Genomic DNA, 25,640 nt, shown 5'->3' on the forward strand with positions numbered 1-25,640 from the left:
AGCTATTTGAATAACATTTGCTGTAACATAATGAAACGTCAGGAGTTGCAAAGATAAGCATTTTACTACAGAAATTTGGAGGATTTTAGAAAATTGGAGGATATTTGTAAATTTCTGATTACACTAATGGGAATAGTGCCTCCAGTGGAAATAATGAAGTCAACAAAAAATTATTCCTTTTAGATCAGCTTTGAGGACTGAATAATAATGATAAAGAAATATCTTATTAAAGAAGCTTTTGATCTTCAAATGAAGAGAGCAGCTAAAAGAATAACACTTGTACTGCAAATTAATAGGACAGATCTATTGTCAGTGTGAAAGAAAATTTCCCTTCAGTGGGCAACTTTCTCTCTCTTTACTTTTTTTTTTGGGGGGGGGGGGCACAAAAAGAAATCCAACAAGCCAAAGGTGAGGTATCTTTGGACAATTTAATTTGGATCATACTTTCTTTCTTTTGCTGAAACATCAAATATTTCCAGACATTTTGGGTTCCAGAGCTTACAAGGGGCAATGGACCTCCCATAGTTACATACTATATCCACTTCCTTCAGAAATATCAGAACTTTCCCAACGAATGTTTAATTTAAAATGGTTTCATATAGTAAGTAGCAAATAAAACAGAATAAGGCTTTATTTTTTTCCTTTTTCTCCTTTTCTCAGTACTGCGTATTGAAGGAATAAGGAAGGAAGACCTGACACATGTGTTAGTACCCTGGGAATTCTGGGAATTGCTGCTGGGTTCTCCAGGGTAAACTCAGGGCACTGAGGCCATGACACACCCTGCATGGAGGAACCTGAGATGGGTTAATGCTAAGCAGACAGACTGTCACAGTCATGTCACAGCACAGGGGGCTCTTTGGGCTGGCAGGTTCTTCTTGTTGCTCACAGGGCTTCTGGCCTTTGGGAATAACAAAGGGACTAAGACAAAATCACAACCAGGTCTCCCACCTGGTACTGCAGGACTCCCAGTTCATTTTTGTGGGCCTTATGGTGTGTGGTTAAAAGCTAAATGTACTCACTGAAAATAAAATGAGGAAAAAAAAAATCCCTCTACTAATTCCTGTGTCAAATGACTAGAATGGGAAGAAAAGCATGTGTCTGATAAAAGAGGTTTCTCTGTCAGATAAAAGCTGGGTGCAAGGCATCTGAGTCCATGGACATGTGTCACTATCTAGTTCTCCGGGTGCACAAAGTCTTCCAATTGTATTATCTGGATAACTTTGTTATTTTTCCAACTTGTAGTTTATCGTTAGGTTTGAAGAAAGAATATGGCAGTCAGAAGTAATTTTGGCTGCAGAAAAACATTTCAGACTCTAGCCCTCACCTCAAGTGTTAAAAGCACATGATTCAAAGGCAAATCCAACAGGTTTCTCTCTTAACCGGAAACAGAGTAGCTACTGCCAAATCAATCTCTAGCTAATATAGCGCCCCTCATAAGTACAAAATCATCATTATTGTTATTTTGTGGGACAGGTTTGTGATTTTAGTTATATGGAAGTTTCATTTACTCGCTGAATTCTGTAGTATGAAATGTGTGGTCTTCACTTCATCTTCATTTGTGGGAGATTTCTTCCTTGTCTCAGCATGTTCAAACACACAGATGGCAGGCTGGGTTCCTCGGCTTACTGTGAAGGGAGGGCGGGAAGGTAGGGGGACAGCTACATGACGTGTGTTCTCAGAAGCCCTGTAAAAACTCTTGAAGCTGGGTGACGATCTCTGTGTCCACCGTTTCCATGAGGGACTGGAAGCCTTGCTCTCCTAAGAGCTCCTGCTGTGCCTTGAGCTTCTCGTAGATGAACTGCTGCAGCGACACGGTGTGTACCGGGTCCTTCAGGGCCAGCTGTGAGACAGAGAAGAGCCACATTGCGTCAAACAGGCAAAATAAGTACCTCTTGCATGTGACTGGCTGAAATACTTGGCAATTTCTTCCACAGTAACAAGACTGCTCCTACATCCTGTTACACAAGGGATCTAAAACAGCCTCCTTTAGTGAAAGGTTTATCAAAGATAAATTCATTCCCTGAGGAGATCATCTGGGACTGCAACAAGGCAGGACTAGAACGACTTCAGGAACCCACCAATTCACCGGACTGATTGTCTATTTTAAACAGACAGTTCAAACTAAAATTAATTTGTGGTACTACAAAATTATAATATGAAAATAAACAGGCAAATGATGTGGAAAGAAAAAAAAGAAGATTTCATTCCATTAGTCTAACCTCAATTCCCTAGAGCCTCTGAACACAAGTCATTTGATTAGTCCAATTTCTCAGCATCCACATAAAGCATCAGCACCTGCTGAAAGTATCCTTAAAGGAACAGAGCATACAGAGGAGTGTTTGCACACAATTGTCTGTGATTCTCCTAAAACAGCTCAACTCCACTGTGGCAGCTCAGGGAGGCTCAGAATTGACAGAGGACACTGCTTAGCTTGTCTGGACTGCTATGCTATTTACTCATTCATATGAGTGTGGTTAGAAGAAAATATAAGGAAAACAAAATTAAAATAGATGAATTTCTTCCACCCACTGGGTTTATTGGGAAAAAGAAAAAAAAAAAAAGGAAATACAACTTTAAACAACCTGTAATTCCATGTCCTAAAAATAACAAAATATTCTGCCTTTTTTTTTTTTTTTTTACTTTTGCCTGTTTTTTAGACGAGAGAGGAAGAGGGAGGGAGAGAGAGACAGAGAGGGAGAACACAGTACTGAAGCTTCCTTTGATGTGGTAGGGGCCAGGCTCAAACATAGGTCTTGCACACAGCAAAATAGCACACTATCAGTGAGGATAGATAGCATAATGGTTATGTAAAAAAGACTCTTGAGCCTAATAATTTAAATAGTTATTACAAGTCTCAGGTTCAATCCCCCATATCACCACCACCATAAACCAGAGTGGAGCAATGCTCTGGTAACAAAAAACAAAAACAAACAAAAACCCAAAAGACTATCCAAGTGAGCTATTTCACCAACACTCTTTAAGTCTTTTCTGTACCTGTAAATTGTACATGGTTAATATACAGTTATTACTACTTTTTGCATTTATAGTACACAAAAAACATCTAGTCAATGCATTTTGAGAATTCTATTTCTGCCAAATCTTCATTATAAGCAAGCTGATGTCATAATGATCCTGTTTGAATGACAGTTGCATGTAACTACACATTACAATGTGCGTCCCCTCCACATTTCAGATAATTTCCCTGGGATATCGATCTGAAAAAGCACAGCATCATGACCAAGTCCCGCCCCAGCACACTACAGGAAGCTCAGCTGCTGGTGTCTTTCCCTCTGTCTCTCTATTTGGAAAAGTCATCCTGAGTGGTGAAGCCTCAGTAAAGTCTAAACAAACCAATACAACAAAAAATACGACTTAGTGGATCCTGAGAACGATTATGAAATTATTTTTCTTATGGTTTGTAGTTACTTAAAAGGTACAAACAACAGCTTTCAATTTAGGACACTGCATTACAGTTGGTATCATTATTTACTTGCTTCAGCATTTAATGATTAGAAAACACTGTTTCCCGCTGTACATTTCTCCCATTAACAGTAAATCTGAACCTACAAAGCTCAAAGTCACAAGCAAGATTTTGTACCTAACCTGGTTGTATATGATTTTTTTTTCTCTACCCTGACTCTCCGATTTATATTAGGTAGATTAAGAAGCTGAACCGTATTTGCAGTTTGCACAATGAGAAAATTGGTGGGATGGGACACAATCTTTTGGTGATGGAAATGGTGTTTATGTATACACCTATTAAATTGTAGTAATATAAGTCACTATTTAATTAATATGAGAGGGGGAAAATTGATTGTATGTCTAACAAAGGGACTTTTCAAAGCTAACCCAATTACCAAATAATGTGATGATAACAGTAACTATCCATTGTCTTCCCGAACCCTAATTAGGACAGCAGGAACCTCACATTTCCACTATAGAGCTTAAATTTCCCCCAGTCCTGGGACCCTAGGGTAGGGCCCACTTTCCCGTATGCTTCTCCCAATTCTTATCAAATAATATTGCATCTGCTGATCGCAACCTAATCAACGCAACAAGTGCCACCCCAGCATGCTTCACTTCAGACTGTGTCCAGAGACTTCAGGTGTGGAACGACAACCCTTCAGCTTCATCACTCGGGTGAGACCTTTCCTTTCATAGTGTTCTCTAATTCCATCCCAGGTGGTTCACTTCCTAACAAAGTCCCAAAACCTAGATATAGACCAGGTTCCAGGAGACAGAGCATATGTTCACACGTATCCATAAACTAGGACAAAATATATACCTGAAAGCAGCAGTACACTAGAGTTTGCAGTGAGCACCCCCCAACACTTCATCTCCACTATTCCAACCTTTAGGTCCATGACTGTTCAACAATTTGTTTGGCTTTGTATGTTAACTCTCTTTTCAGCCACCAGGTTCCAGATGTCATCAGGATGCCGGCCAGGCTTCCCTGGACTGAAGACCCCACCAATGTGTCCTGGAGCTCAGCTTCCCCAGAGACCCACCCCACTAGGGAAAGAGAGAGGCAGACTGGGAGTATGGATCGACCAGTCAACGCCCATGTTCAGCGGGGAAGCAATTACAGAAGCCAGACCTCCCACCTTCTGCAACCCATAACGACCCTGGGTCCATGCTCCTAGAGGGATAGAGAACGGGAAAGGTATTGGGGAGGGGATGGGATATGGAGATTGGGTGGCGGGAATTGTGTGGAGTTGTAGCCCCCCCCCATCCTATGATTTTGTTAATGTCTCCTTTCTTAAATACATAAATTAAAAAAATTATTATTTTCCCCTTTGTTGCCCTTGTTTTTTATTGTTGTTGTAGTTATTATTGCTGCTGATGTTGTCATTGTTGGATAGGACAGACAGAAATGGAGAGAGGAGGGAAAGACGGAGAAAGAAAGACACCTGCAGACCTGCTTCACCGCCTGTGAAGTGACTCCCCTGCAGGTGGGGAGCCGGGGGCTGGAACTGGGATCTTTACTCAGGTCCTTGCGCTCCGCACCACGTGCGCTTAACCCGCTGAGCTACCGCCCGACTCCCATTGAGAACATTTTTGAAAATAATCATCACAAAGGGCAAATACAACTCAGAGACAAATTCATGAATTTGAAATTAAATCTCATACTTGACCATTCCAGAACTACATGATACATCCAAGGCAAGAGTAATTTCAAAATTAATTTTCCTGAAAGATAGAGAAAAAAAAGCAAGTAGAACTGCAGACAGAAAGTCCCAAAGCTTGGGAGTTGGGCGGTAGCGCAGCGGGTTAAGCGCAGGAGGCACAAAGCGGACAAGGACCAGTGTAAAAAAGTCCCAAAGCCACAGGGTCAGGTAGTGACGCACCTGGTTAAGCACAAATGTTACAAATGCACAGGGACTCAGGTTCAAGCCCCTGGTCCCCACCTGTAGGAGGGAAGCTTCAAGAGTGGTGAAGCAGGGCTGCAGTGATCTCTCTCTCTCCCCCTTTCTATCTCCCTTGACCCTCTCAATTTCTGTCTCTATCCAATAATAAATAAATAAATAAAAATATAAAAAAGGTCCTGAGTCCAAAAGCATAAAGATATCATTCTACAAATTGCACAGACACAAAAGATGAACATTTAAGTATGTGCTCTCTTAAGCAACATGGAGTATGTACAACTCTTAGTGAAGAAGTACTCATGTGGACTTCACTCAAATACTGTGAATTATCTGTAATTAAATCCATTTGCTATGATGAGTGCAAAGTGGCTGAATTTCAAATTGACAAGTCATTCTAACTACTGAAATGGAGCCTAAAAGTGTGGTTTAAATGGTGCTTAAATTTGCTATAAGAAATTATAATCACATTTCCATTCTTAAATTTTGAGTAGATTAATGAGAAGGAAAAGTAGCACTGTACTAAAAGTTACCATAATATTTTTATAAGTGTATATTCATCAGTAGTCATTTATGTGCTATGTGAAAATAAAAATATTAATAATAAAGGAAAAACAAAACTTCGAACTATAAGACACCTGACTTGCAATTCATGGTACTGGCCATGGGAATGATTTGTGAACATGACATAGAAACCAAAGAAAGAAAAGCAAAACTAGACAATGGACATGACATCAAACAAACTTTAAAAGCTATTTTAAGGGGGTCGGGCGGTGGCGCAGTGGGTTAAGCGCATGTGGTGCAAAGCGGAGGGACTGGAGTACTTTTTTCTTATGCTTAAATTTATTGGATAGAGACAGTTAGAATTTGGGAAGGATGGGGTGGTAGTGAGGGAGAGTGACAGAGAGACAACCACAACACTGCTTCACCATTTGTAAAGCTTCCCTCCTATATGTGGGGACTGGAGGTTCAAACCCCAGTCCTTGGAACATGTGCACTCAATCAGGTGTGACAATACCCAGCACCCTTAGTGTAATTTCCATGAGCGCCACTAGCTTATGTATGCTTGCTCTACACTGACTAAACACTTAAGAGAAAATTTGTATACAACAATGTATTTAACATGTGGTATTCAACAGTTCTGCGGATTAATGAAAGCATCTTTCATTAAAAGTGCTCTTCTGTTGCCCATAAAGTGGCACAGTGGATAAAGTTGGACTCTTAAACATGAGCTCCTGAGTTCAATCCACAGCAGCACATGTAACAGAAGAATTTCTGGTCCTTTCTCTCATTCTCCTATCCCTCCCATAAATAAATAAATAAATAAATAAAATATTAAAATTAAAATTTATCTTCTTTATAAGTCTCTCATTTCACTGTAAGTACTTGTCAACTTCAAAAACCACATCTAAAACATTTATATTTCTAAAATTTGTTGGGTATAGATTCTGCACCTTTGCGGTCTGACTGAAGAACATGAGTCCTGCAGTGGTCAACCACGACTCTGACTTCATCAGCCAGACAGCATAATCACAAATCGCACACTGTGAGACCCAAAGTCTAAGAGCTTGAGATTCCTCCCCTACACATTGTAGCTATCTTCTGAGGAACTTGGACTATCTGGTGACCTAGTAAGTATAAGTATAACTATTTTTACAGTTATGCCTCGAAGCATCAGACCTCAGACGTCATTAAGATAAAAACGGTGCAGGGCTGGCAAAATAGCTGCTATGGATGGTGCGTTGTTTTGCCACATGGGGAACACCACTTTTGAATCAGGAGTCAACCATATTGAAAGAAGCTTTAATATTGTGGTGTGTGTGTGTGTGTGTGTCTAAGACTTCTAAAATATATTTTATTTGAATAGACAGAAAATGAAAAGGAAGGATGAGATAAAAGAAATTTTCTCCTTGTAGGTGAGGACCAGGGCCTTGAACCCAATACCTTGTGCATTTTAACATGTATACTCTACCAGTTGTTCAGCCCCAGTGCTATAGTTTTCTTCTCCCCAAACCCCTCTTCTTTTCTCTGCAAGTCAGCCAGAGTGGTAAAGCCTTACAAAAGACACCCCCCCCCAAAAAGACAGTGCATACATGTCTTAATGTCAGAAATTAAAATTATAATTTAGCAAGTAGCTTATAATTTAGATTTTCTTTTTCCTTCCTCACTTCTAAGCTTATTACTAAATGCATTTTTTAAAAAAAATATTTTATTATTTATTTATTTATTCCCTTTTGTTGCCCTTGTTTTATTGTTGTAGTTATTATTGTTGTTGTCGTCATTGTTGGATAGGACAGAGAGAAATGTAGAGAGGAGGGGAAGACAGAGAGGAGGAGAGAAAGATAGACACCTACAGACCTGCTTCACCGCTTGTGAAGCGACTCCCCTGCAGGTGGGGAGCCGGGGTTCGAACCGGGATCCTTATGCCGGTCCTTGTGCTTTGCGCCACCTGTGCTTAACCCGCTGCGCTACAGCCCGACTCCCACTAAATGCATTTTTTTAACTAATTTCACTTTTAATCTTGTTATGTTTCAAGGTATGTACTTCAAGTGTTTTGCAAAAGTAAGCTTGAGAGAAATACACAATTTAAGCAATTAGCAGAAGTAATTAGCTCAAGCTCGGATCTGAACAACAGAACATCTGCTTACTTCACATTTATTTCAGAATGGATTGCTCATCATCAGAGCAATTAAATAGGAATCAAAATATTATATTTACTAAACTCTAGTGACAAGCAAATCATGTTAGAGGCACAGACTAGGTTATTCACATATATTGCTGCATCTAAAACAATGATAAGGGAAGAAGAGGGGTTTTCAACAATATAACAAAAGGTTCTTATAGAACAATGGTGTTTTGTTGTTGTTGTTTTTTTTCTCAAAAGAGATCAGGTGTATTGGGTGGTCTGGCTGTAGACTGGGTTTTGTTTCTAAAATCACTTTATTGGAGAAGTAATGGTTACAAGACAACTGTTGACATGTCCATGCAATTTCTCATCTCTCCAGGTGTCTACACACGACTCTCACCCCAACTAAGGTCCTTCTCCATCATCATTCATTGGGTCCTCTGTCATATATATATATGTGTGTGTGTGTGTGTGTGTGTGTGTGTGTGTATATATATACATACATGTATATATATACATGTATATACATACATATATATACATATATACATATATATACATATATACATACATGTATATATGTACATGTATATACATACATATATATATACATACACACACACACACACACATATATATATATATGCCTGTCCCTCCATCCCTGTGAGCAGTCTACTAGAAACACAGTTTGAGTTGGCTATACCAACAAGGTAACCTTACCATCCTACCTCAGAGGTATAACAGTTCTCCAGCTCTGTGTCATTCTGACTGTGTTTTCCTTGCCCAAGATATCACAATGGTCCATGTGAGTGCTCATAAAAGGATGACAACATCTGAGAAGGACTTTTAAAACTAATAAATGGATAGGATAACCCACTGTGTGGACACCAGTCAACCTATTCCCCAGTATACCTGTCATGCCCAGTAAGCCACAAAGTGGTGATGGTGGCAGGCACGAATGTTATCCATCAGTTCAGTCACACAGACTTGCACTCACCAAGGGTGATTCAGCCACTACTGTGCCCACTCAGCCAGCAGCAGAGATCAGCAATGAGTTTCCAATATGGCACCATTTCCCAAATGGTCAAATACTTAGTGAAAGGCTGATTACATAGGACTGCTTCCATTTTGAAAGGGGAGGTACTGTGTCATTACTAAACAAATACTTTCTCTACTGATTCTTCTTCCTTACATGCAATGTTTCTTCTTCTTTTTTCTAAAATATTTTTTCATTTTGGATACAGAAAGACAGGAATTGAGAGGGAAAGGAAAGGCAGGGAAGGGGAAAGAGAAAAGGAAACACCTGTAGCATTACTTCACAACTTGTGAAGCTTCTCCCCTATAGATAAGGACCAGGGGCTTGAATCCAGTCTTTAAGTATTATGATGTGTGGGACCACCACCTGATCCTACATATAAATGTTTCTGTTAGAACATCAATGAACTTAGAGAAGGCCTTAAATACCCCCTTTGTGTTCCACAAAGTATTGTTTCTAGTCAAAAAAATTTACTCCACAGTAATGGAAGTAGAACAATCAACCCATGTTCATGGATTCTGCTGGTCTTATCAGGCTCCCTGACCATACTAAAGCACCTGCCTTGAGAGTAGTGTAGTGGCTTCTTAAAAGACTCAGTACAGTACCAGTTAAGAAGCAATATTTTGCAGGGCTGGGACAAACTTCTCCAGTAAGTTGTAAATGTTCAAAGTCAGCAATCCACATATGGTATACTGTTTGTTTCATAGCCAATTCTAATACATAACTAACTTAATAAATAATTGAAAAATACCTCCCTTCCATTCATTCATGGTCAGTTAAAATGACTGTACCATAAAGTATAGTAGGGTATTTAGGAAAATGTTTTAGATGCTAAATTAAAGAACAACATGCTGATAGATACCTATACTACCTGTCTTTATTCCACCCCCTTTCAAAAATATTGACATTCTTTATTTTAAACGAATTTTTTAAAAAATTTATTTATAAAAAGGAAACACTGACAAAAACCACAGGATAAGAGGGGTAAAAAAATGTTGATATTCTTATTTGTCCTGTGAGAGAATATATTTTAAACCCGAATAAGTAGCCTAGTAGCTTGATGTATTTATATGTGGTCACCAAATGTTATAGAAAAAGCAAAGAGGAAGAAGAGAGACGGTCAGGGGGAAAAATAGATAATATTTATATTTGCAATAAAAAAATCACCACTGCATAGGCTGATTTCTTATTACCACTTATTTCTGCCTATAACTTTATTGACCGAACTCAGAAATTTGAACCTTACAAGTGTCTGCCATCTATAGCAAATATCTCATTACTCCAATTGCCTCTGTGGTTCCAAGAAATAAGCCATGTGCAAAATTTATGAGAATCTCAAGTCTCTTGATAAAATGCCCTATAAGGTCAAGCTATTAGATGAAAGATTGAAAAGTTTAAGAGCTAGAAATAGGAAATTCAAAGAGAACCTATAAATGCAAGAAGGTTTAATAACAAGTCAGTTGGTGCCCTAAATTTATTTCCAAAACTGGGATTATCATGTCATCAAATTGTAAAACATTAACAATTTATAAATATGGCAGAATATGATGGGAATGGAGAAATGAAATGTTCACTTTCCCTCTCTGCTGATTAGCAAAATTTTTAATGAAATTGATATTACTATTGATATACATTAAAACTGATACATACATCAACTGATATATATTTATCATTGCTGGGGCTCCATCACTTTTTCTGTAATTGGGCACTTTTCAGTAAGGAAAAAGTCTGCATCTTCTGCACAGGAAGTGGGCGCGGCAGGGTACCATAGCTCGACTGCTTACCTCAGTGCCATCATCAGTCAGGGCTCAAATCTGGGGTGGTGTGTTCATGACAAAGCAGGTACATTTCCAGAGGAAGCTATCTTGCCAACCCAGAAACTGTAGTTCTTTTTTAAGACTTATCTGGGAAGCAAAGTCCTATGTGGTTTTTGTGTTGTTGTTTTTTACCTTAAATTTCCGAGAGTAAGTGAATTAGCCTCATGCTTTTAATGATACTGAGTTAAAAAGTCTCATGATTTAAAATACACTGTATATTTATTTTAGTTGGCAATCGTGGCATAAAACACAACTCCCTAGCAGTGCCTCCACTACTGAATCACCTAAAGAAGTCAAATGGAAAAATTCTCAGGTGGTCCGGGAGGTGGTGTAGTAGATAAGGCACTGGACTCTTGGGCATGAGGTCCTGAGTTCAGTCCCTGGCAGCACATGTACCAGACTGATGTCTGGTTCTTTCTCTCTCTCCTCCTATCTTTCTCATTAATAAAATAAATAAATAAATAAATAAAATATTTAAAAACAAACAAACATAATTCTCAGAAAGCAATAGCACTGAGATTAACAAAAATAAGTAAAGGAATAGCACTATCATAAGTATTTAGAAAACAATACAATTCAAGAACTTCAGAATACACGATCAACTATTTACCTTTCCTTATTTACGTATGCCTCCAAACTAAACCTAGCAACATCTGATTTATGTAAGAATGATGTTAGCAAGCAGGGAGGTGGTATGTTGGGTAAAGTGCATACTTTGTATACAGGAGCCTTGGGTTCCTGTACCAGGCACTGAGTAAAATGGTAAAGTGATACCCCCGCCTCTCCCCTCACCCCCAGCAAAGAATGGAGGTAGCATAACCAGAATGCCCCCAATAATCTTGGGATTTAAGGCTATAGATAACCTTGTGCCTACCTGGAAGAAGTGTTTACTTTTTCTTCAGGAAACAAATTCCTAAGGAAATGAGCATAAGCAGAGCTACAGAAGTAATCACAAAGCAGTTAGTCAGTTCTTAGGAGGCAGCCCATGTTAACTTCAGATTTATGAGCCTAGAAAATTTGCTAACATTTAGCATCTCACCTAATGCAAAGGTGGTACCAAGAATACATTCTGCATCATTCTAAGTGTAAGGCTGTTGTATGTGAGATTTACTTAAAAGGCAGTGTGAGATGCAGGGTATGGTGATGGGAATTAGAATTATTGGTAGATCAATGGAGTGAAAATATCTGCTTTCTATATTTGATAGTAAAAAGCTGGTGAACCAAATGTTCTTTGAATAAAGTAGTGGGGGGGAGGCAGGGGGGGGGGAGAGAAGGGGGATGGGTAGATAGGAAAGAGTAGCCAGGAAAGACAACAAAGAGAAAAGCTATGTATGTACTCAGTTCTGAAGAAACTTACCGAATGCAATCAATACTCAACTGTGAATGGTAATGGGGGAAGGGAAATGAGATTGTAGAGTAGGAGAATGCTACAAAGTTCCCTTAGACAACAAACATAATAAGACTGTAGGAATATCATGCTCCTAAGCATAATCTTGAACTTTTTTCTACCAAAAATTTTCCTTTCTTTTTTTTTTTTTAATCCATAGGTAGATTTATTTGCAGATACAAATCCATTTGGTCTACAATAAAATCAATAATAGATTTTATATTAGAATATTGGTTTATTTTGCACTAAATGTTATGTTGATATAAAAAAAATATTTGGTTTACAACCAAAATTGTTTAGAACAGTTTGTTATAAAGTAGCCAATGCTTTATTCAGTTATTCAGTAATAACTGAGTCTTAAAACACAACCAAAAATAAGAAACTGAAAAATTTGTCTTTTCTTTTGAGAAACTCTACTAGTATGCATCCTAACATTATGAATAGGATACAATTTTGTTTACAAACTCGAAGAGCAATTATAAACTGTGCTGACATTGTTAACTTAAAGAAATCTATTGAATTACTTGTGTAGTGGACTCCATAGGTGGTAGTTTGTCAAAGAAAATAAAAGCTAAGAACTATTGGGGAAGATAAATGGCCTTGAGCTGAGAGAAAATACAAATGAAACAAAGAAGTGAGACAACGTTATAAGGCTATGTCTTACATAATAGCCATTTCTCAGAGGCAAACAGACCAAAAAGAATGAACAGGTAGAAACTTCAAAGGTAAACTATGACCCTGGGTCCATACTCCCAGAGGGATAAAGAATAGGTAAGCTTCCAATGGAAGGGATGGGATAAGGAACTCTAGCAATGGGAATTGTGTAGAACTGTAACCCTCTTATCCAGTCTTATCAATCATTATTAAATCAATTAAAAAATTTTTTAAGCCAGTTGTTGGTAAACAAAATCTTCTAGTCAACAACTGTAGGACGAAATGTTTATATAAAATCCTGTTTTAAATAATATATTGAGATTCGTCATCTACTGTCAAAGGATATGAATAAGCAGAGTATAGCAGAATATGATTGTACAAAAAGTCTTATTTTGGTGGAGTGGGGAACACAGGGCATCTCATAGGTGTGATTTCACTATAACTACATTTTCACCATTTTTATTTCTGACGTGTGTGTATGGGCATGCACATATGCACACGTGTACAAATGTGTACCTGTGGAAAGAAAGAGAGGGAGGGAGGGAGGGAGAGAGGAGAGGGAGAAATAGGGAAAGAGAGAAAGAGAGAGAGAGAGACGAGAGAGAGATACCATAGCACTGTTCCATAATACACATTCCACTGGTGCTGTGGTCTTCCCATATGATTTTGGGGTGCAAACCTTGGGTTTTTATGCCTTGTAAGATATGCACACACTAAGTGAGCTATCTTCCAGCCCCCAACAATCTTTTCTATAATATAAACCCAACCATGTCACTAAATAAATAATAATTTTTAATGTCTCCTATCCTTACCACATCAAAAATTAAAATTTCTAAAAGTGCTAGCTTTGTAAAACTGCTGCAAACACCAGTTTTATTCTCCTCTAGAAATTTCATTTAAATTGAGGTAATGCCAAGGTTTCCAAATGAACAACAGCAAATTTCTGAACTCCTGATTAAGGTTTTCAGTGACAATTCAGTGAAGCTGCCTGCCTTGTACTATTCAAGAATACTGTTGTCAACAGCAATTCATATGAAATCTCAACTACAACAAAAGCAAACACATTCAAAAGCCGTCACTTTACTTAGTGCAAAGTCATTTTCAATAGAATTTTCTCTTCCAGAGTTTTTTGATTACTCTTAAGTAGCCTACTGTGAAGGATCTTAACCTCAGGATCTCAACCTATTTTTTGATTAACATTTTCACTCTCTCACAGAAAAGAACTGCTACCTCAGGAGGATGCCTAGTTATCAATTTGTATCTTTATTACATCTCAGTTGGATTATTTCAATTCATTATTTCCTATCTCCTTGGGCTGCACTAAATGTGACTTTGCAACTCTGTAGTTGTTAGAACTGGACTAATAGTTGCAACAGCTCGCTTGTAAGATCTGAGAAAAGTAAAAAAAAAAAAAAAAAAAAAAAGATTTGAGAAAAGTTTTGTCATATATAACAACGTTACAATATAGTGTTATACAGCAGTAATATTGAGGGCCTCACTTATAAGGAATGTACAATAGCCAATTTGTATAATGCTACATACAATATTTACTATTTTAAATACAGTCAGCTTTAGGTAAAGATTTCCCGACCTATGGTAGCATTTTTTAATGTTCCTACAAAGCCTCGAGAAGTCAGAAAGTAAAATAAATAAATAAACATATGCACACATATATAGATATAGACATGACTATTAATGATGTAAAATATTAATACTTACAGGGAACTCCATTCAAATGTTCAGTAAGGGAACAAGGTGGTGACGCAAACAGTATTAGGCACAAGAACACAAACAATGATCAGGTCTGAGCCCCCATCTCCCCACCTGGAGAGAGATACTTCACAAGCTGTGAAGCAGGTCTGCGAGTATCTGTCTTTCTTTCCCCCTCTCTATCTCCCCCTCCTCTCTCAATTTCTCTCTGGCCTGTGCAATAAAATGGAAAAAGTGGCCCCAGGATGGTAAATCCTAACCATGGGATTTTCAAAATGGGGCCAGTATAAATCTGCCCAAAGTCTAAAAACCATCTACACTAAGGGAAGGTAGAAACAGGCTGGGGATATGGATCAGCTTGACAACATCTTTGTCTAGCAGAGGAGCAGTTACAGAAACCAGACCCCCTGTCTTCTGCACCCCAAAAAGAATTTTGGTCCACGACCAGTCAACACCCATGTTCAGCAGGGAAGCAATTACAGAAGCCAGACCTTCTACCTTCTGCAACCCACAATGACCCTGGGTCCATGCTCCCAGAGGGATAGAGAATGGGAAAGCTATCGGGGGAGGGGGTGGGATATGGAGATTGGGTGGTGGGAATTGTGTGGAGTTGTACCCCTCCTACCCTATGGTTTTGTTAATTAATCCTTTCTTAAATAAAAAATAAAAAAAAAGGGAAAAAAAAAAGAATTTTGGTCCATAGCCCAAGAAGGGGAAAAATGTTAGGGGAAGATGACTAGAAGGCTGATACCCGATGCCATCAGAATCCAGAGAGAGAAGAGGAAGAAAAGATATGTGAAAGTAGTAGTAATAGGCATAGCTATGACTAAAAATGGAACAGGAGGCAGGACCATAGAAAAAATGGGGGGTGGAATATATATATATATATTTGTCCTATCTGTTAGTCTGTCAGTCATATCAGCGACCTTGGAAGAACAAGTGCAATCTCTCTCTCTCTTTTTGGTCTTTTACTTCTTTATTTCACATAACATAATCCAAGTGCAATTTCTAGTGGAGGTGATGGGGACACAGAACTCTGGTGGTGGAAAAGGTGTGGAATGGAACCCCTGTTATTTTGTAATTTTGTAAATCACTAATAAAAATTAAAAGATCTAGTTTCTTTTTTTTTTTTTTTTTTTTTTTACCCCTCCATGGCTATTGCTGGGTTCAGTGCCTGCACCATGAATCCACTGCTCCTGGAGGCTATTTTTTTCCCCTTTTGTTGCTCTGGTTGTTTTATCATTGTTTTAATTGCTATTGTTGTTGTTGGATAGGACAGAGAGAAATGGAGAGAGGAGGGGAAGACAGAGAAGGGGAGAGAAAGACAGACACCTGCAGACTTTTAATGTGTACATAGTTTTTGGCAGACTTGCAATGTCATATCAATTGTGCAAACTACAGACACTCTAAGTACTGTTTTGCTTGCTAACTAAAAACAAACTCACATGAAAGATGACTTGTAGGCTGCTTGTCAAACAAAGCAACAATACGTCTAAAAACAAAAGACTAAAATTCATACTTGGGGGGGAGTTCACACGCCTGCTTAAATATTCCACCACTTAGATATAGCAAAGCATTTATTAAAATATAGACACTATTTTAGAGAATACTCTTAAGACAACAATAATAAGCATAGCAAACTTTCTTTTATTATTTTTAATCTCTTTTAATTATTTATTTTTTGATAGAAACAGAGAAATTGAGAGGGGTAGGGGAGGGTAGAGAGGGGAAAGAGACAGAGCGACAACTGCAGTCCTGTTTTAACATTCATGAAGCTTTCCCCTTGCAGCTGTGGGTCAGGGGCTTGAACCCAGGTCCTTGTTCACTGTAACGTGTACACATAGCCAGCTGCGCTACCACCTGGCCCAAAAAAACTTTCATTTACATAATCACTGAACTAAGCAGATATACCACTTGTAGTAAATAATTGCACTTTAAAATGGAAAACAAACAAGCAAAAAACTCTTGATGCTAGACTGCTTTTTCTTTTAAGTAACAATTTATTACCATCTGACAGCAAACACGTCCTCTGAAATTATAATCAAGACAAATCTAGTTTTGAAAAGTCGTTGAAATTTTTCTAATATTAAAAACATCACAGTAAAAGAATGATGGTGTGATTATTGTAAGAAAATGCATACATAATTTATATTTGTAACCCTGAAGATACAGTGAGAAATAATCTTATTTGTTTAAAGTCATTGAAAATTCAGCACTATATTCAAGATTATATTTATAATCTGAATATAATCTGAATTTTAATCATAAGCACTGTAGTATTGTAAGGATAAGAGACTAAGACTTAAGACTAAGGCATTAGAAATCTTAGTAAAAATGACAATAACTCCACAACGAGTAGCTACAGTGATGTTTACCTTCACATAATATTACTAATTTCAAAAAATAATGTATTTAGAATACCACAAGACAATCTCATTTCAAGAGAAACAATTCTAGGGATGTACTCACGATTCAGTACTTTACTATAACACACACTTAGGGGCTGGAGGGCAATTGAATTAAGAGCTAAGTCCAATAATTGTTCAGCTTACAAACCCCTGGGAATCTGCTGATACAGTTTCTCCTTCATGGGACCTGGGGGTGGGGGCAGCATGGGAGAACAACTTTAGAAAGATAAGGTCACCCAGGGTCCATACTCCCACAGGGCTAAAGAATAGGAAAGCTATCAGGGAAGGGGATGGGATATGGAGCTCTGGTGGTGGGAATTGTATCCTTCTTATCCTATGGTCTTGTCAGTGTTTCCATTTTATAAATAAATTTTTTAAAAAAAAGAAAGATAAGGTCATATATTAAAAGTCACAAAAATACAAAAAGGACTGACATTCAGGCTTAAGGAGTTATCCCATGTTTTCTTCTCCACACTAGCTAGCTAGGGAGATGATATGTAGCACAAAGCAATAAGAAATGGGTTAAATTACCCAGACTTCTCTGGGCAGATGACTTCATCAATTGTGTCCTGGAATCTCACCTCTCCAGAGCCCTGTCCCATCAGGGAAAGATAGAAACAAGTCGGGGGTATGGACCTGCCAGTATCCAAATCCAACAGGGAAGAAATTACAGAAGCCAGAACTCCTCCCACCTTCTGTAACCCCAAAACAACTTTGATCCATACTCCCAGTGGGGGAGAATTGACAGGAAGGAGAGGCTTAGAGAGTTCTGAACTCCAGCTCCATCAGGTCCCAGAGAGAGGGGATGAAAAGGGGAGAGATATTTGGGTGTAGTAATAGGGTTACATATAGCTTGGAGGGAAAGACAGGATTGGACCTGCAAAGAAAAGGGGGCAATTAAGTACAAATGTAGACAAGATAGCTATAGAGATGACAGTTAACCGCTATCTGTAACCTTGGGAGAACTGTAATGGACTTAGGATTCAGAACTCTGGTGGTGGGAATACTGTGGAATTATACCCCTGTTGACATGTAGTTTTGTAAATCAATATTGAAAGGCTAATAAAAAAATAAATAAAATGGGTTAAACTTAAATACCATCTGAAAGCAGGCTGTTTGAGCAGTGTAGTATTAGCTATACCCTGAGGGAGAGGCTGAATCTACTGAGAGTTAATGTAGAAATATTCAAGAAGTATCATAGTTACACTAAAATATTAATGCAACCTAACACATGGTAATTACTAGGTGTTCAGTATCATTCCATGAGAATTTTTTAATTTATTCTACCTTGAGGTAGATATTATTAATGTTCTTGTTTTACAAATAAAAAAAAAAAGAAGGCACAAGAAAGTTAACTGTTAAGAGTCTGAAAATAATTGGGGGGTGAGAGTGTCTTGCAAGGCATCTATCCCAGGGAGATGAGAAATCATATCTAGGTGTTAACAACTGTACGATAAACCATTAACTCACCGATAAAGTAATAAAAACAATGTATTATGAGTGGACAGATTCCAAGGGGGGAAAAGGGAGAAAGGTGTTATGTATTTTCTGTGTCAAATACATATATTCCTGTGTCAAAGTACTTAAAACTTCAACATCATAAAGTACTTTTAAAGGGGAAATATTTTGTTTTCTTTATTTTTCTTCTCTGAAAATCAGATACTAATAGTGGGAATTATTGACTTCAAAGCAATTTAGAAGTTTATTGAAAGACATTTCTTTTTTTTTTCTTTCTTTTTTTTTAATCTTTTTGTATTATCTTTATTTATTGGATAGAGACAGCCAGAAATCGAGAGGGATGGGGGAGATAGGGCAAAAGACAGAGAAACACCTGCAGCCCTGCTTCACCACTTGTGAAGCTTTCCACCTGCAGGTGGGAACCGGGGGCTTGAACCTGGGTCGTTGCACACTCTAATGTGAGTGCTTAACCAGGTGTGCCACCACCTGGCCCCTGAAAGGCATTTCTATAGAGACCTGTAATGGTATCTCAGAAAAAGTTCATTGAAAAGATCCATGAAATAACAGGAAATGAAGAAATTTTAGCAAGTCTCAAAACTAAAGGATCAGCATAAGTATTTAAATGAGGTTTTAAGCTAAAAAAGAACAAATCTTAAGACAAATGATTATTTTTAATCGAGCATTAAACCAACTTTCTGTTAGAAATACAATTTATCTTTGTGTTTGAAAAGCACACTCTGAATTTCAAAACTAATCTTAATTAAGGAAACAGTGTATGGTTATGCAAAAAGACTTTCATGACCCAGGCACCAAAGTCCCCTGTTTAGTACCCAGCTACACCATAAACCAGGGCTGAGTACTCTGGGGAGGTGGGAGGGTGGTGGTGGTGGTGGTGGTGGTGGTGGCGGTGGTGGTGGTGGTATGTGTGTGTGTGTATTTCCCTCTGAATCTCTCACTCATTAAAATTAAGGTAAATAAAATATTTTAAAAGAAATAATTCAAGCAGTGGATGGACAGAATCATAGTGGATAGACAGACAAATGGACCCCGAGCCACCTCAAGTATACAGTATGATGAGTGACTGTGGTTCTCCTAAGTTCTAGAAGCTGCTTTTGTAACATACCATCTTTTTCCTCTTATCCTGTTCTGTAGGTGGTTCTTCATCTTCTGTTACTTTTGGCTCTTCAAGATGAGACATCAGCATACAACTAAAAAATTTAAACAGTTCTAAATAAATTAAAAATGCCTGCAATGTACAAAAAACAAAACTCTCAAACTCCACAAAGAATATTGGTACTTCTGTATGCCAGAATGTGAGAAAAAGACTAGATAAATTAATGTCTGACTATGAAAAACTAATTAGGAAAAACTATCTCACTTTAAAAAGTGGCTACATCAGAGAATTTTAAACATGTTATTTAATAATTTAAAAAAATAAACTGTAAGAAATTTATTTACAGGCAACTTGTGAACCAAACACCATTTGACAAAGCAAGATTATACACTGCATATTTTTCGAAGATAATATCTACACTTCAAATTAATACTTACTTGCCACATTTCATAACAGTATCAACTATGTTACTAAAATGTTGTTCATTATGTAACAAATACATTCTATACTCCAAATGGCATCACTATGATACAATGAACTTACTGTAGGACAGTTATTAATCATTTTATTTGGATAATCTACTCCCTGCTCTTCACCAACAGAGATAATAAAAATATACCTTGCTATTCAGTCAACACAGGTTACAAGGAGACAAGAAACAAATACACATAGAAAACTGAGAAACCTTACACATGCACCAACCTCAGTATTTACTGTAAACCAGAGTTCAAACGCTCACTCCCCACCTGCGGGGGAAAGATTCACTAGCAGTGAAGCAGTACTGCTGGTGCCTCTCTTTCTCTGTTCCTCTCTATGCCATACCCCCATCTTTCTCAATTTCTCTCTGCCCCATCTAGTAAGAAGAGAAATGGGAAATAAATTGACTGCCAGAAAAATGGTGGATTCATCATACAGGAACCAAGCCAAGCCCCAGCAATAATCTTGGTGGCAAAAAAAAAAAGAAAGAAAGAAAGAAAGAAAGAAAGAAAGAAAGAAAGAGAAGAAGAGAGGGTTAGAAAAATGGCTCAGCCACAGAGCATGTGCTTTACATTTGATGTGTGAGGCCCTGCTAGTTTGATTCCTAGCACTGTGCTTCAAAAAAAGGGGCGGGGGGAGTGCAGGTGGTAGTGCACCGAGTTAAGTGCACATGGCGTGAAGTGCAAAGCCCCACCTTTGGGGGGAAAGCTTCATAAGTGGTGAAGCAGGGCTGCAGGTGTCTCTCTGTCTCTCACCCCCTACCCTCTCAATTTCTAGCTGTTTCTATCTAATATATAAATAAAGATATTAAAAATGTTTTAAAATTTGTAATAGCCAAAACCTGCAAGCAACCCAGGTGTCCAACAACAGATGAGTGGCTGAGCAAGTTGTTGTCTATATACACAATGGAATACTACTCAACTATTAAAAATGGTGAGTTCACTGTTTTCAGCCCATCTTGGATGGAGCTTGAAGAAATCATTTTAAGTGAAATAAGTCAGAAATGGAAGGATGAATATGGGATGATCTCATTCACAGGCAGAAGCTGAAAAATAAGATCAGAAGAGAAAACACAAGTAGAACCTGAACTGGAGTTGGTGTATTGCACCAAAGTAAAAGACTCTAGGGTGGGTGGCGGGGGGAGTACAGGTCCTGGAAAAGGATAACACAGGACCTAGTGGGGGTTGTACTGTTCTGTGGAAAACTGGGAAATGTTATGCATGTACAAATTATTATATTTACTGTCGATTGTAAAACATTAATCCCCAAATAAAGAAATTAAAAATATTTTTTAAAGTATAAGGATGGATGAATGTCTGGGAGGTGGCTCGGCTGTAGAACACATGCTAGACATAAGACCCCAGTTTTCAACCACGTTAGCATCAAATGAAGGAGAGAGAAAATGCACATAAAAGTCTGCATTTTATTTTAGTTTCCAATAAAATTATTTCCTTTACAGTTAATATATTTTACACTCCCTGGCAACAAAACTACAATTCATGAGTCTCAATAAATTTTAGTGCCTCCAACTTTACTAAAATGCTGGCTAAATCACTTCCTCCTTTTTACTCCCTAAACTTCAGCCATGGAGTACCAACATCATGTTTCAATGTGCGTAACAACAAGATTACAAGAAAGCACTCTAACCAAAGTGAGCAGAGGCAAATCTCTCACCTCCTCACTATATTGTCCTACTTGAGTGAAGGAAGACCACTGCTGAATAAAACACATACATATAGAGAAGCTCAGACTTGTAAACTGTCACAACAGAATTCTTTCTTTGAAATTGACTCAGACTATGCCATCCTCAAGAAATACACCAAGATAAAGAGCTATGAGGATGTATTAAGGCACAAAAATAAGTACAGGCTTTCAGATCTAAAAGCACGTTTGTGCGTTTGTCATATGCCATTCAAACTAAAATTAACTGTTAACCCTTTAGTCCTACTCACCTGCCATTGATTCCTGCCTGCCCTCTCTCTAGGTTCTCAAATTCACGCCATCATTGCTCACCAATAGTAGCACACAAGCTACCTACATGGTGCTCCCACTTCCGCTTTTTTGAAGCGCACTGACTTACTCAAGGCTTCTGTTTACAATGCAGACTCTAGTGTCTAGTTCCCAAAGATCCCGATAGGTCTGGTTTGGCAAGGCCTGGTCTGGCCTGCATTTTGTTCCACATTCTAAGACCACTCACCATGAGCCTCCACGACCTTCCCGAGTCATCCTTCGTAATGAAATGAAGTGATCTCGCTAAAGGACTGACCCAGTCGTAAGTATGAAAGTCGGCGGTAGTGCAGTGGGTTAAACACACGTGGTGCAAAGCACAAGGACCCGCTTAAGGATCCCAGTTAGAGCCACCGGCTCCCCACCTGCAGGGGAGTCGCTTCACAGCCGGTGAAGCAGGTCTGCAGTGTCTTTCTCTCCCCTCTCTGTCTTCCCCTCCTCTCTCTATTTCTCTGTCCTATCCAACAACGAGTGACATCAACAACAATAATAACCACAAGGCTAAAACAACAAGGGCAACAAAAGAGGGGGGGAAGGGCCTCCAGGAGCAGTGGATTCATAGTGCAGGCACCTAGCCCCAACAATAACCCTGGAGGCAAAAAAAAAAAAAAAGCAAACGGATCTCCACAGATTACACACAAGTCCCAAATCTTCTTTATTTCACACAGATTACTGTTGTCAGCAATCCTCTACGTATCCCCCAGAACGCTTCCTGTTGCTGGCACTGCTCCGCTGGCCTCCATTTCCACTGTGAACTGTGAACTGTCAGCTAAGTTCTCACACAGTACCATGCTGGCACAAACAATGCCTCAATGAGATAATCTGTCAACAAGGTTTACTTACTGTGGACAGTTTTATGTCGACCTGACTGGACCATACTGTGCCCAGATATTTAATTAAATCTTATTTCTGAATGAAACTAACATTTGAATCCATTTGTACGAATGAATCTATTCTTTATAATAAATATGAATGTCCTACTGCTCCGGAGAGTAATGCTAACAGAAAAGTTTTCTTCCTTTGCTCTAATTCATCTTTATAGAGAATGCAAGAATTAAAGCAGCTAAGGAAATAGATCAACTGGCAGAGCATCAGACATGCATGTCTCAGGTCACTAGTTTGATCCCCAGGATGACATACACCAGAATAGTGCTCTGGCTTCTTTCTCTGCTTCATAGGAAAGTCTCGCTCTTTCACGTATAATAAATAGAAAATAAGTATTTTTCTTTAAATGTTGATGAGTGTGGTGTGCAAACATCTATCACTGGGAAATAAGAAATCGTACATGTATGATAGTAACTGTCTTAGTATTTCCTCCAGTAAAGTGAGGGCTTGGGAGAGAAAATTCTACTGGGTTGCTGGAAAAGTTATGGCACTTCTTACTGTTGCACAGAAAAAATAAATCATGACTTTCCTGATAACTCAGTAATAATAGTCATTGTCTATTAAGTTTTTTTTAAAAAAAATAATAACAGAGATGTAAAGATGAACATTCTCTGAATGGAAGGGGATATGGGAAGTTAAGCTAGTTCTCATATGAATTTTTCTAAGTCTGTAACTTATAAACTCTATGTAATTCATAAAATTTCAGAATAAGGAGATTAGATTTAGTTTAACCTCTGTTAGAAAATAATCTAGTAAAATTGGGTTTCTTCACTATGGGCATGGGGGGAAGGGAGAAAAGGGAAAAATGAAATTAGTAAGCATTTCTGTCTTCTGGAGAAGACAGATAGTAACCCCCAGGCACCTTACTACTCAAGTCCAGTTCTTCCTATTCTACTTTTACTCATCTCCTAAACAGTTTATTTCTTTTATGTCCAATATTCTTGTCATCTAAATCAAAACTTTCTCTTCACTGCTAAGTTTGGCATACTGAGTCAGTAAGCCTTGATTATACTATATTTTCTCATTCTTAAAACTACGAACCTGCATGATATGATTTCTAAACTCAGTTCTAAGAATTTCTCTACTCTTGTTCCTAAGATAAAACATGCTGTGACTGGGGAAATCATTCAGCTGGTGGAGTGTAGGCCTTAGGCTCCTGGTTCCATTCCCAGTGCCACGGGTACTACAATGATGGTCTGGTTTCTCTCCTTCTGTCTCGCATGTGAAACTCTTATCTCATGCGAAATCAATAAAGTAAATCCTCTTAAAAATGTTGTAATGTTTTCCTTCCTACATCCTTATCCCTTCCTAAATACTGGCTACACCACATCGTGCTTTTCTTTCTGACTGCTGAAGTACAATAAGAAATTCTATTGTTTTATGTGTTTATTTCATTGTGCCATCAACATGTTATCTCTCCGATTAAAATATAAATCCCAAAGGGAAAAGTGCCAAGCAGACCAACAGCGATTATGAAGAAGACTTCCATGCCTAAGGCTCTAAGGTCCCAGGTTCAGTCCCTGGCACCACTGTAACTCAGAGTTGAGCAGGTGCTCTGGTTTAAAAACCAACACGAACAAAAATGGGGGGAGGGGCCATGGAACATTTGAATATATTCTAAATATTACATAAATAGCTGTAAACTGTGGCGTGAATTATGTGTAAGAATAATTTGACAAGCGTCACAAAAACTTATGTATTTTTCAATTCCTTGTGTTAATCAATGGCTTATTTTTCGTTTCAATCACAAAAGTTTAATGATTCTTTTTCATTTGAGCTCTTATGGTTTCAAAAGTAATGTTGTTCGTATTTGTTTAATTTTGCTTGCATATGTTTAGTAAAGCCCAGCAACGTATATCTGCTGTCCATATTAAAAGGCAACTTGAACATCTGAGAAGCAAACAGAATAGTCCCAGTAAGTCAGTGAAGACCAGTCAAGAGGTCTAGATTGTCGTGAAATAGGCCCTTAATAAGCAGTACTAACAAGAGGGAAGGATATCGAGTTTATTAGCGAAAGAATGGATACAAATACCAAAATGCTTTTTAAAGGAAAATCATATGCTAAAATACACTTTAATTTTTTTAAAGCCATGGGGTTGGCCAGTGGCGCACCCAGCTGAGCACACAATTACCATGCATAGAGACCTTGCTGAAGCAGCCTGTCCCCAGCTGAAGGGCGACGCTTCATGCGTGGTGAAGCGTGCTACAGGTGTCTCCCATTTTCCCTTCCTCTCCATCTCCCCTGCCACTCTATTTTTCTCTGTCCTATCAAATTAAAGGAAATGGGGGGGGGGATTAAGCCTAATATTAAATTGTAAAATGATTGGAACAACAGAGATCAACTCAGAATTTTACTTTAAGAAAAGAGCTGAGATCAAACAATAAATAGTACAACTGAAATAACAATTTCCTTTCCTTATGAAAAGCATTTAAAAAGCTCTATTCTGTGCACACATGATGATAATGAAAATCATTAAGGATGTATTTAACTACTGCACAATTCCAAGTGTGATAAAAATATACCATCACCTACTCTTTATATGTTCTTGTTTCAGGATCTTCTGTCATGACATCATGTAGGCCCTCCACTGAGATGTTTATAATCCCACAAAATTTATCTTGGATAACACTAGAATAAAAAAAGAGGGAAAAAATTAAACTGAAGTGTTTTCTTCTTGAAGCATTGTCTTCAAAGTTT

The 25,640-nt window shown here is 38.2% G+C and overlaps 1 protein-coding gene across 1 annotated transcript in view; it reads right to left on the reverse strand.

Annotated features, from left to right (window-relative positions):
* Nucleotides 1–409: 409 nt before the first annotated feature.
* The window catches only part of IPO11 (importin 11), a 191,280-nt gene continuing 166,049 nt past the window's right edge, over nt 410–25,640 (reverse strand). The window contains exons 28-30 of the mRNA XM_007516917.3: nt 25,476–25,571; nt 19,583–19,667; nt 410–1,840 (exon numbers count right to left, since the gene is read on the reverse strand). Coding sequence (XP_007516979.1) covers nt 1,676–1,840; nt 19,583–19,667; nt 25,476–25,571 — 346 coding nt within the window. The 3' untranslated portion in view covers nt 410–1,675. The remainder of the gene's footprint in view (nt 1,841–19,582; nt 19,668–25,475; nt 25,572–25,640) is intronic.

The sequence above is a fragment of the Erinaceus europaeus genome, chromosome 5 (assembly GCF_950295315.1).
Source record: "Erinaceus europaeus chromosome 5, mEriEur2.1, whole genome shotgun sequence".
In the NCBI taxonomy this organism is placed as follows: domain Eukaryota; kingdom Metazoa; phylum Chordata; class Mammalia; order Eulipotyphla; family Erinaceidae; genus Erinaceus; species Erinaceus europaeus.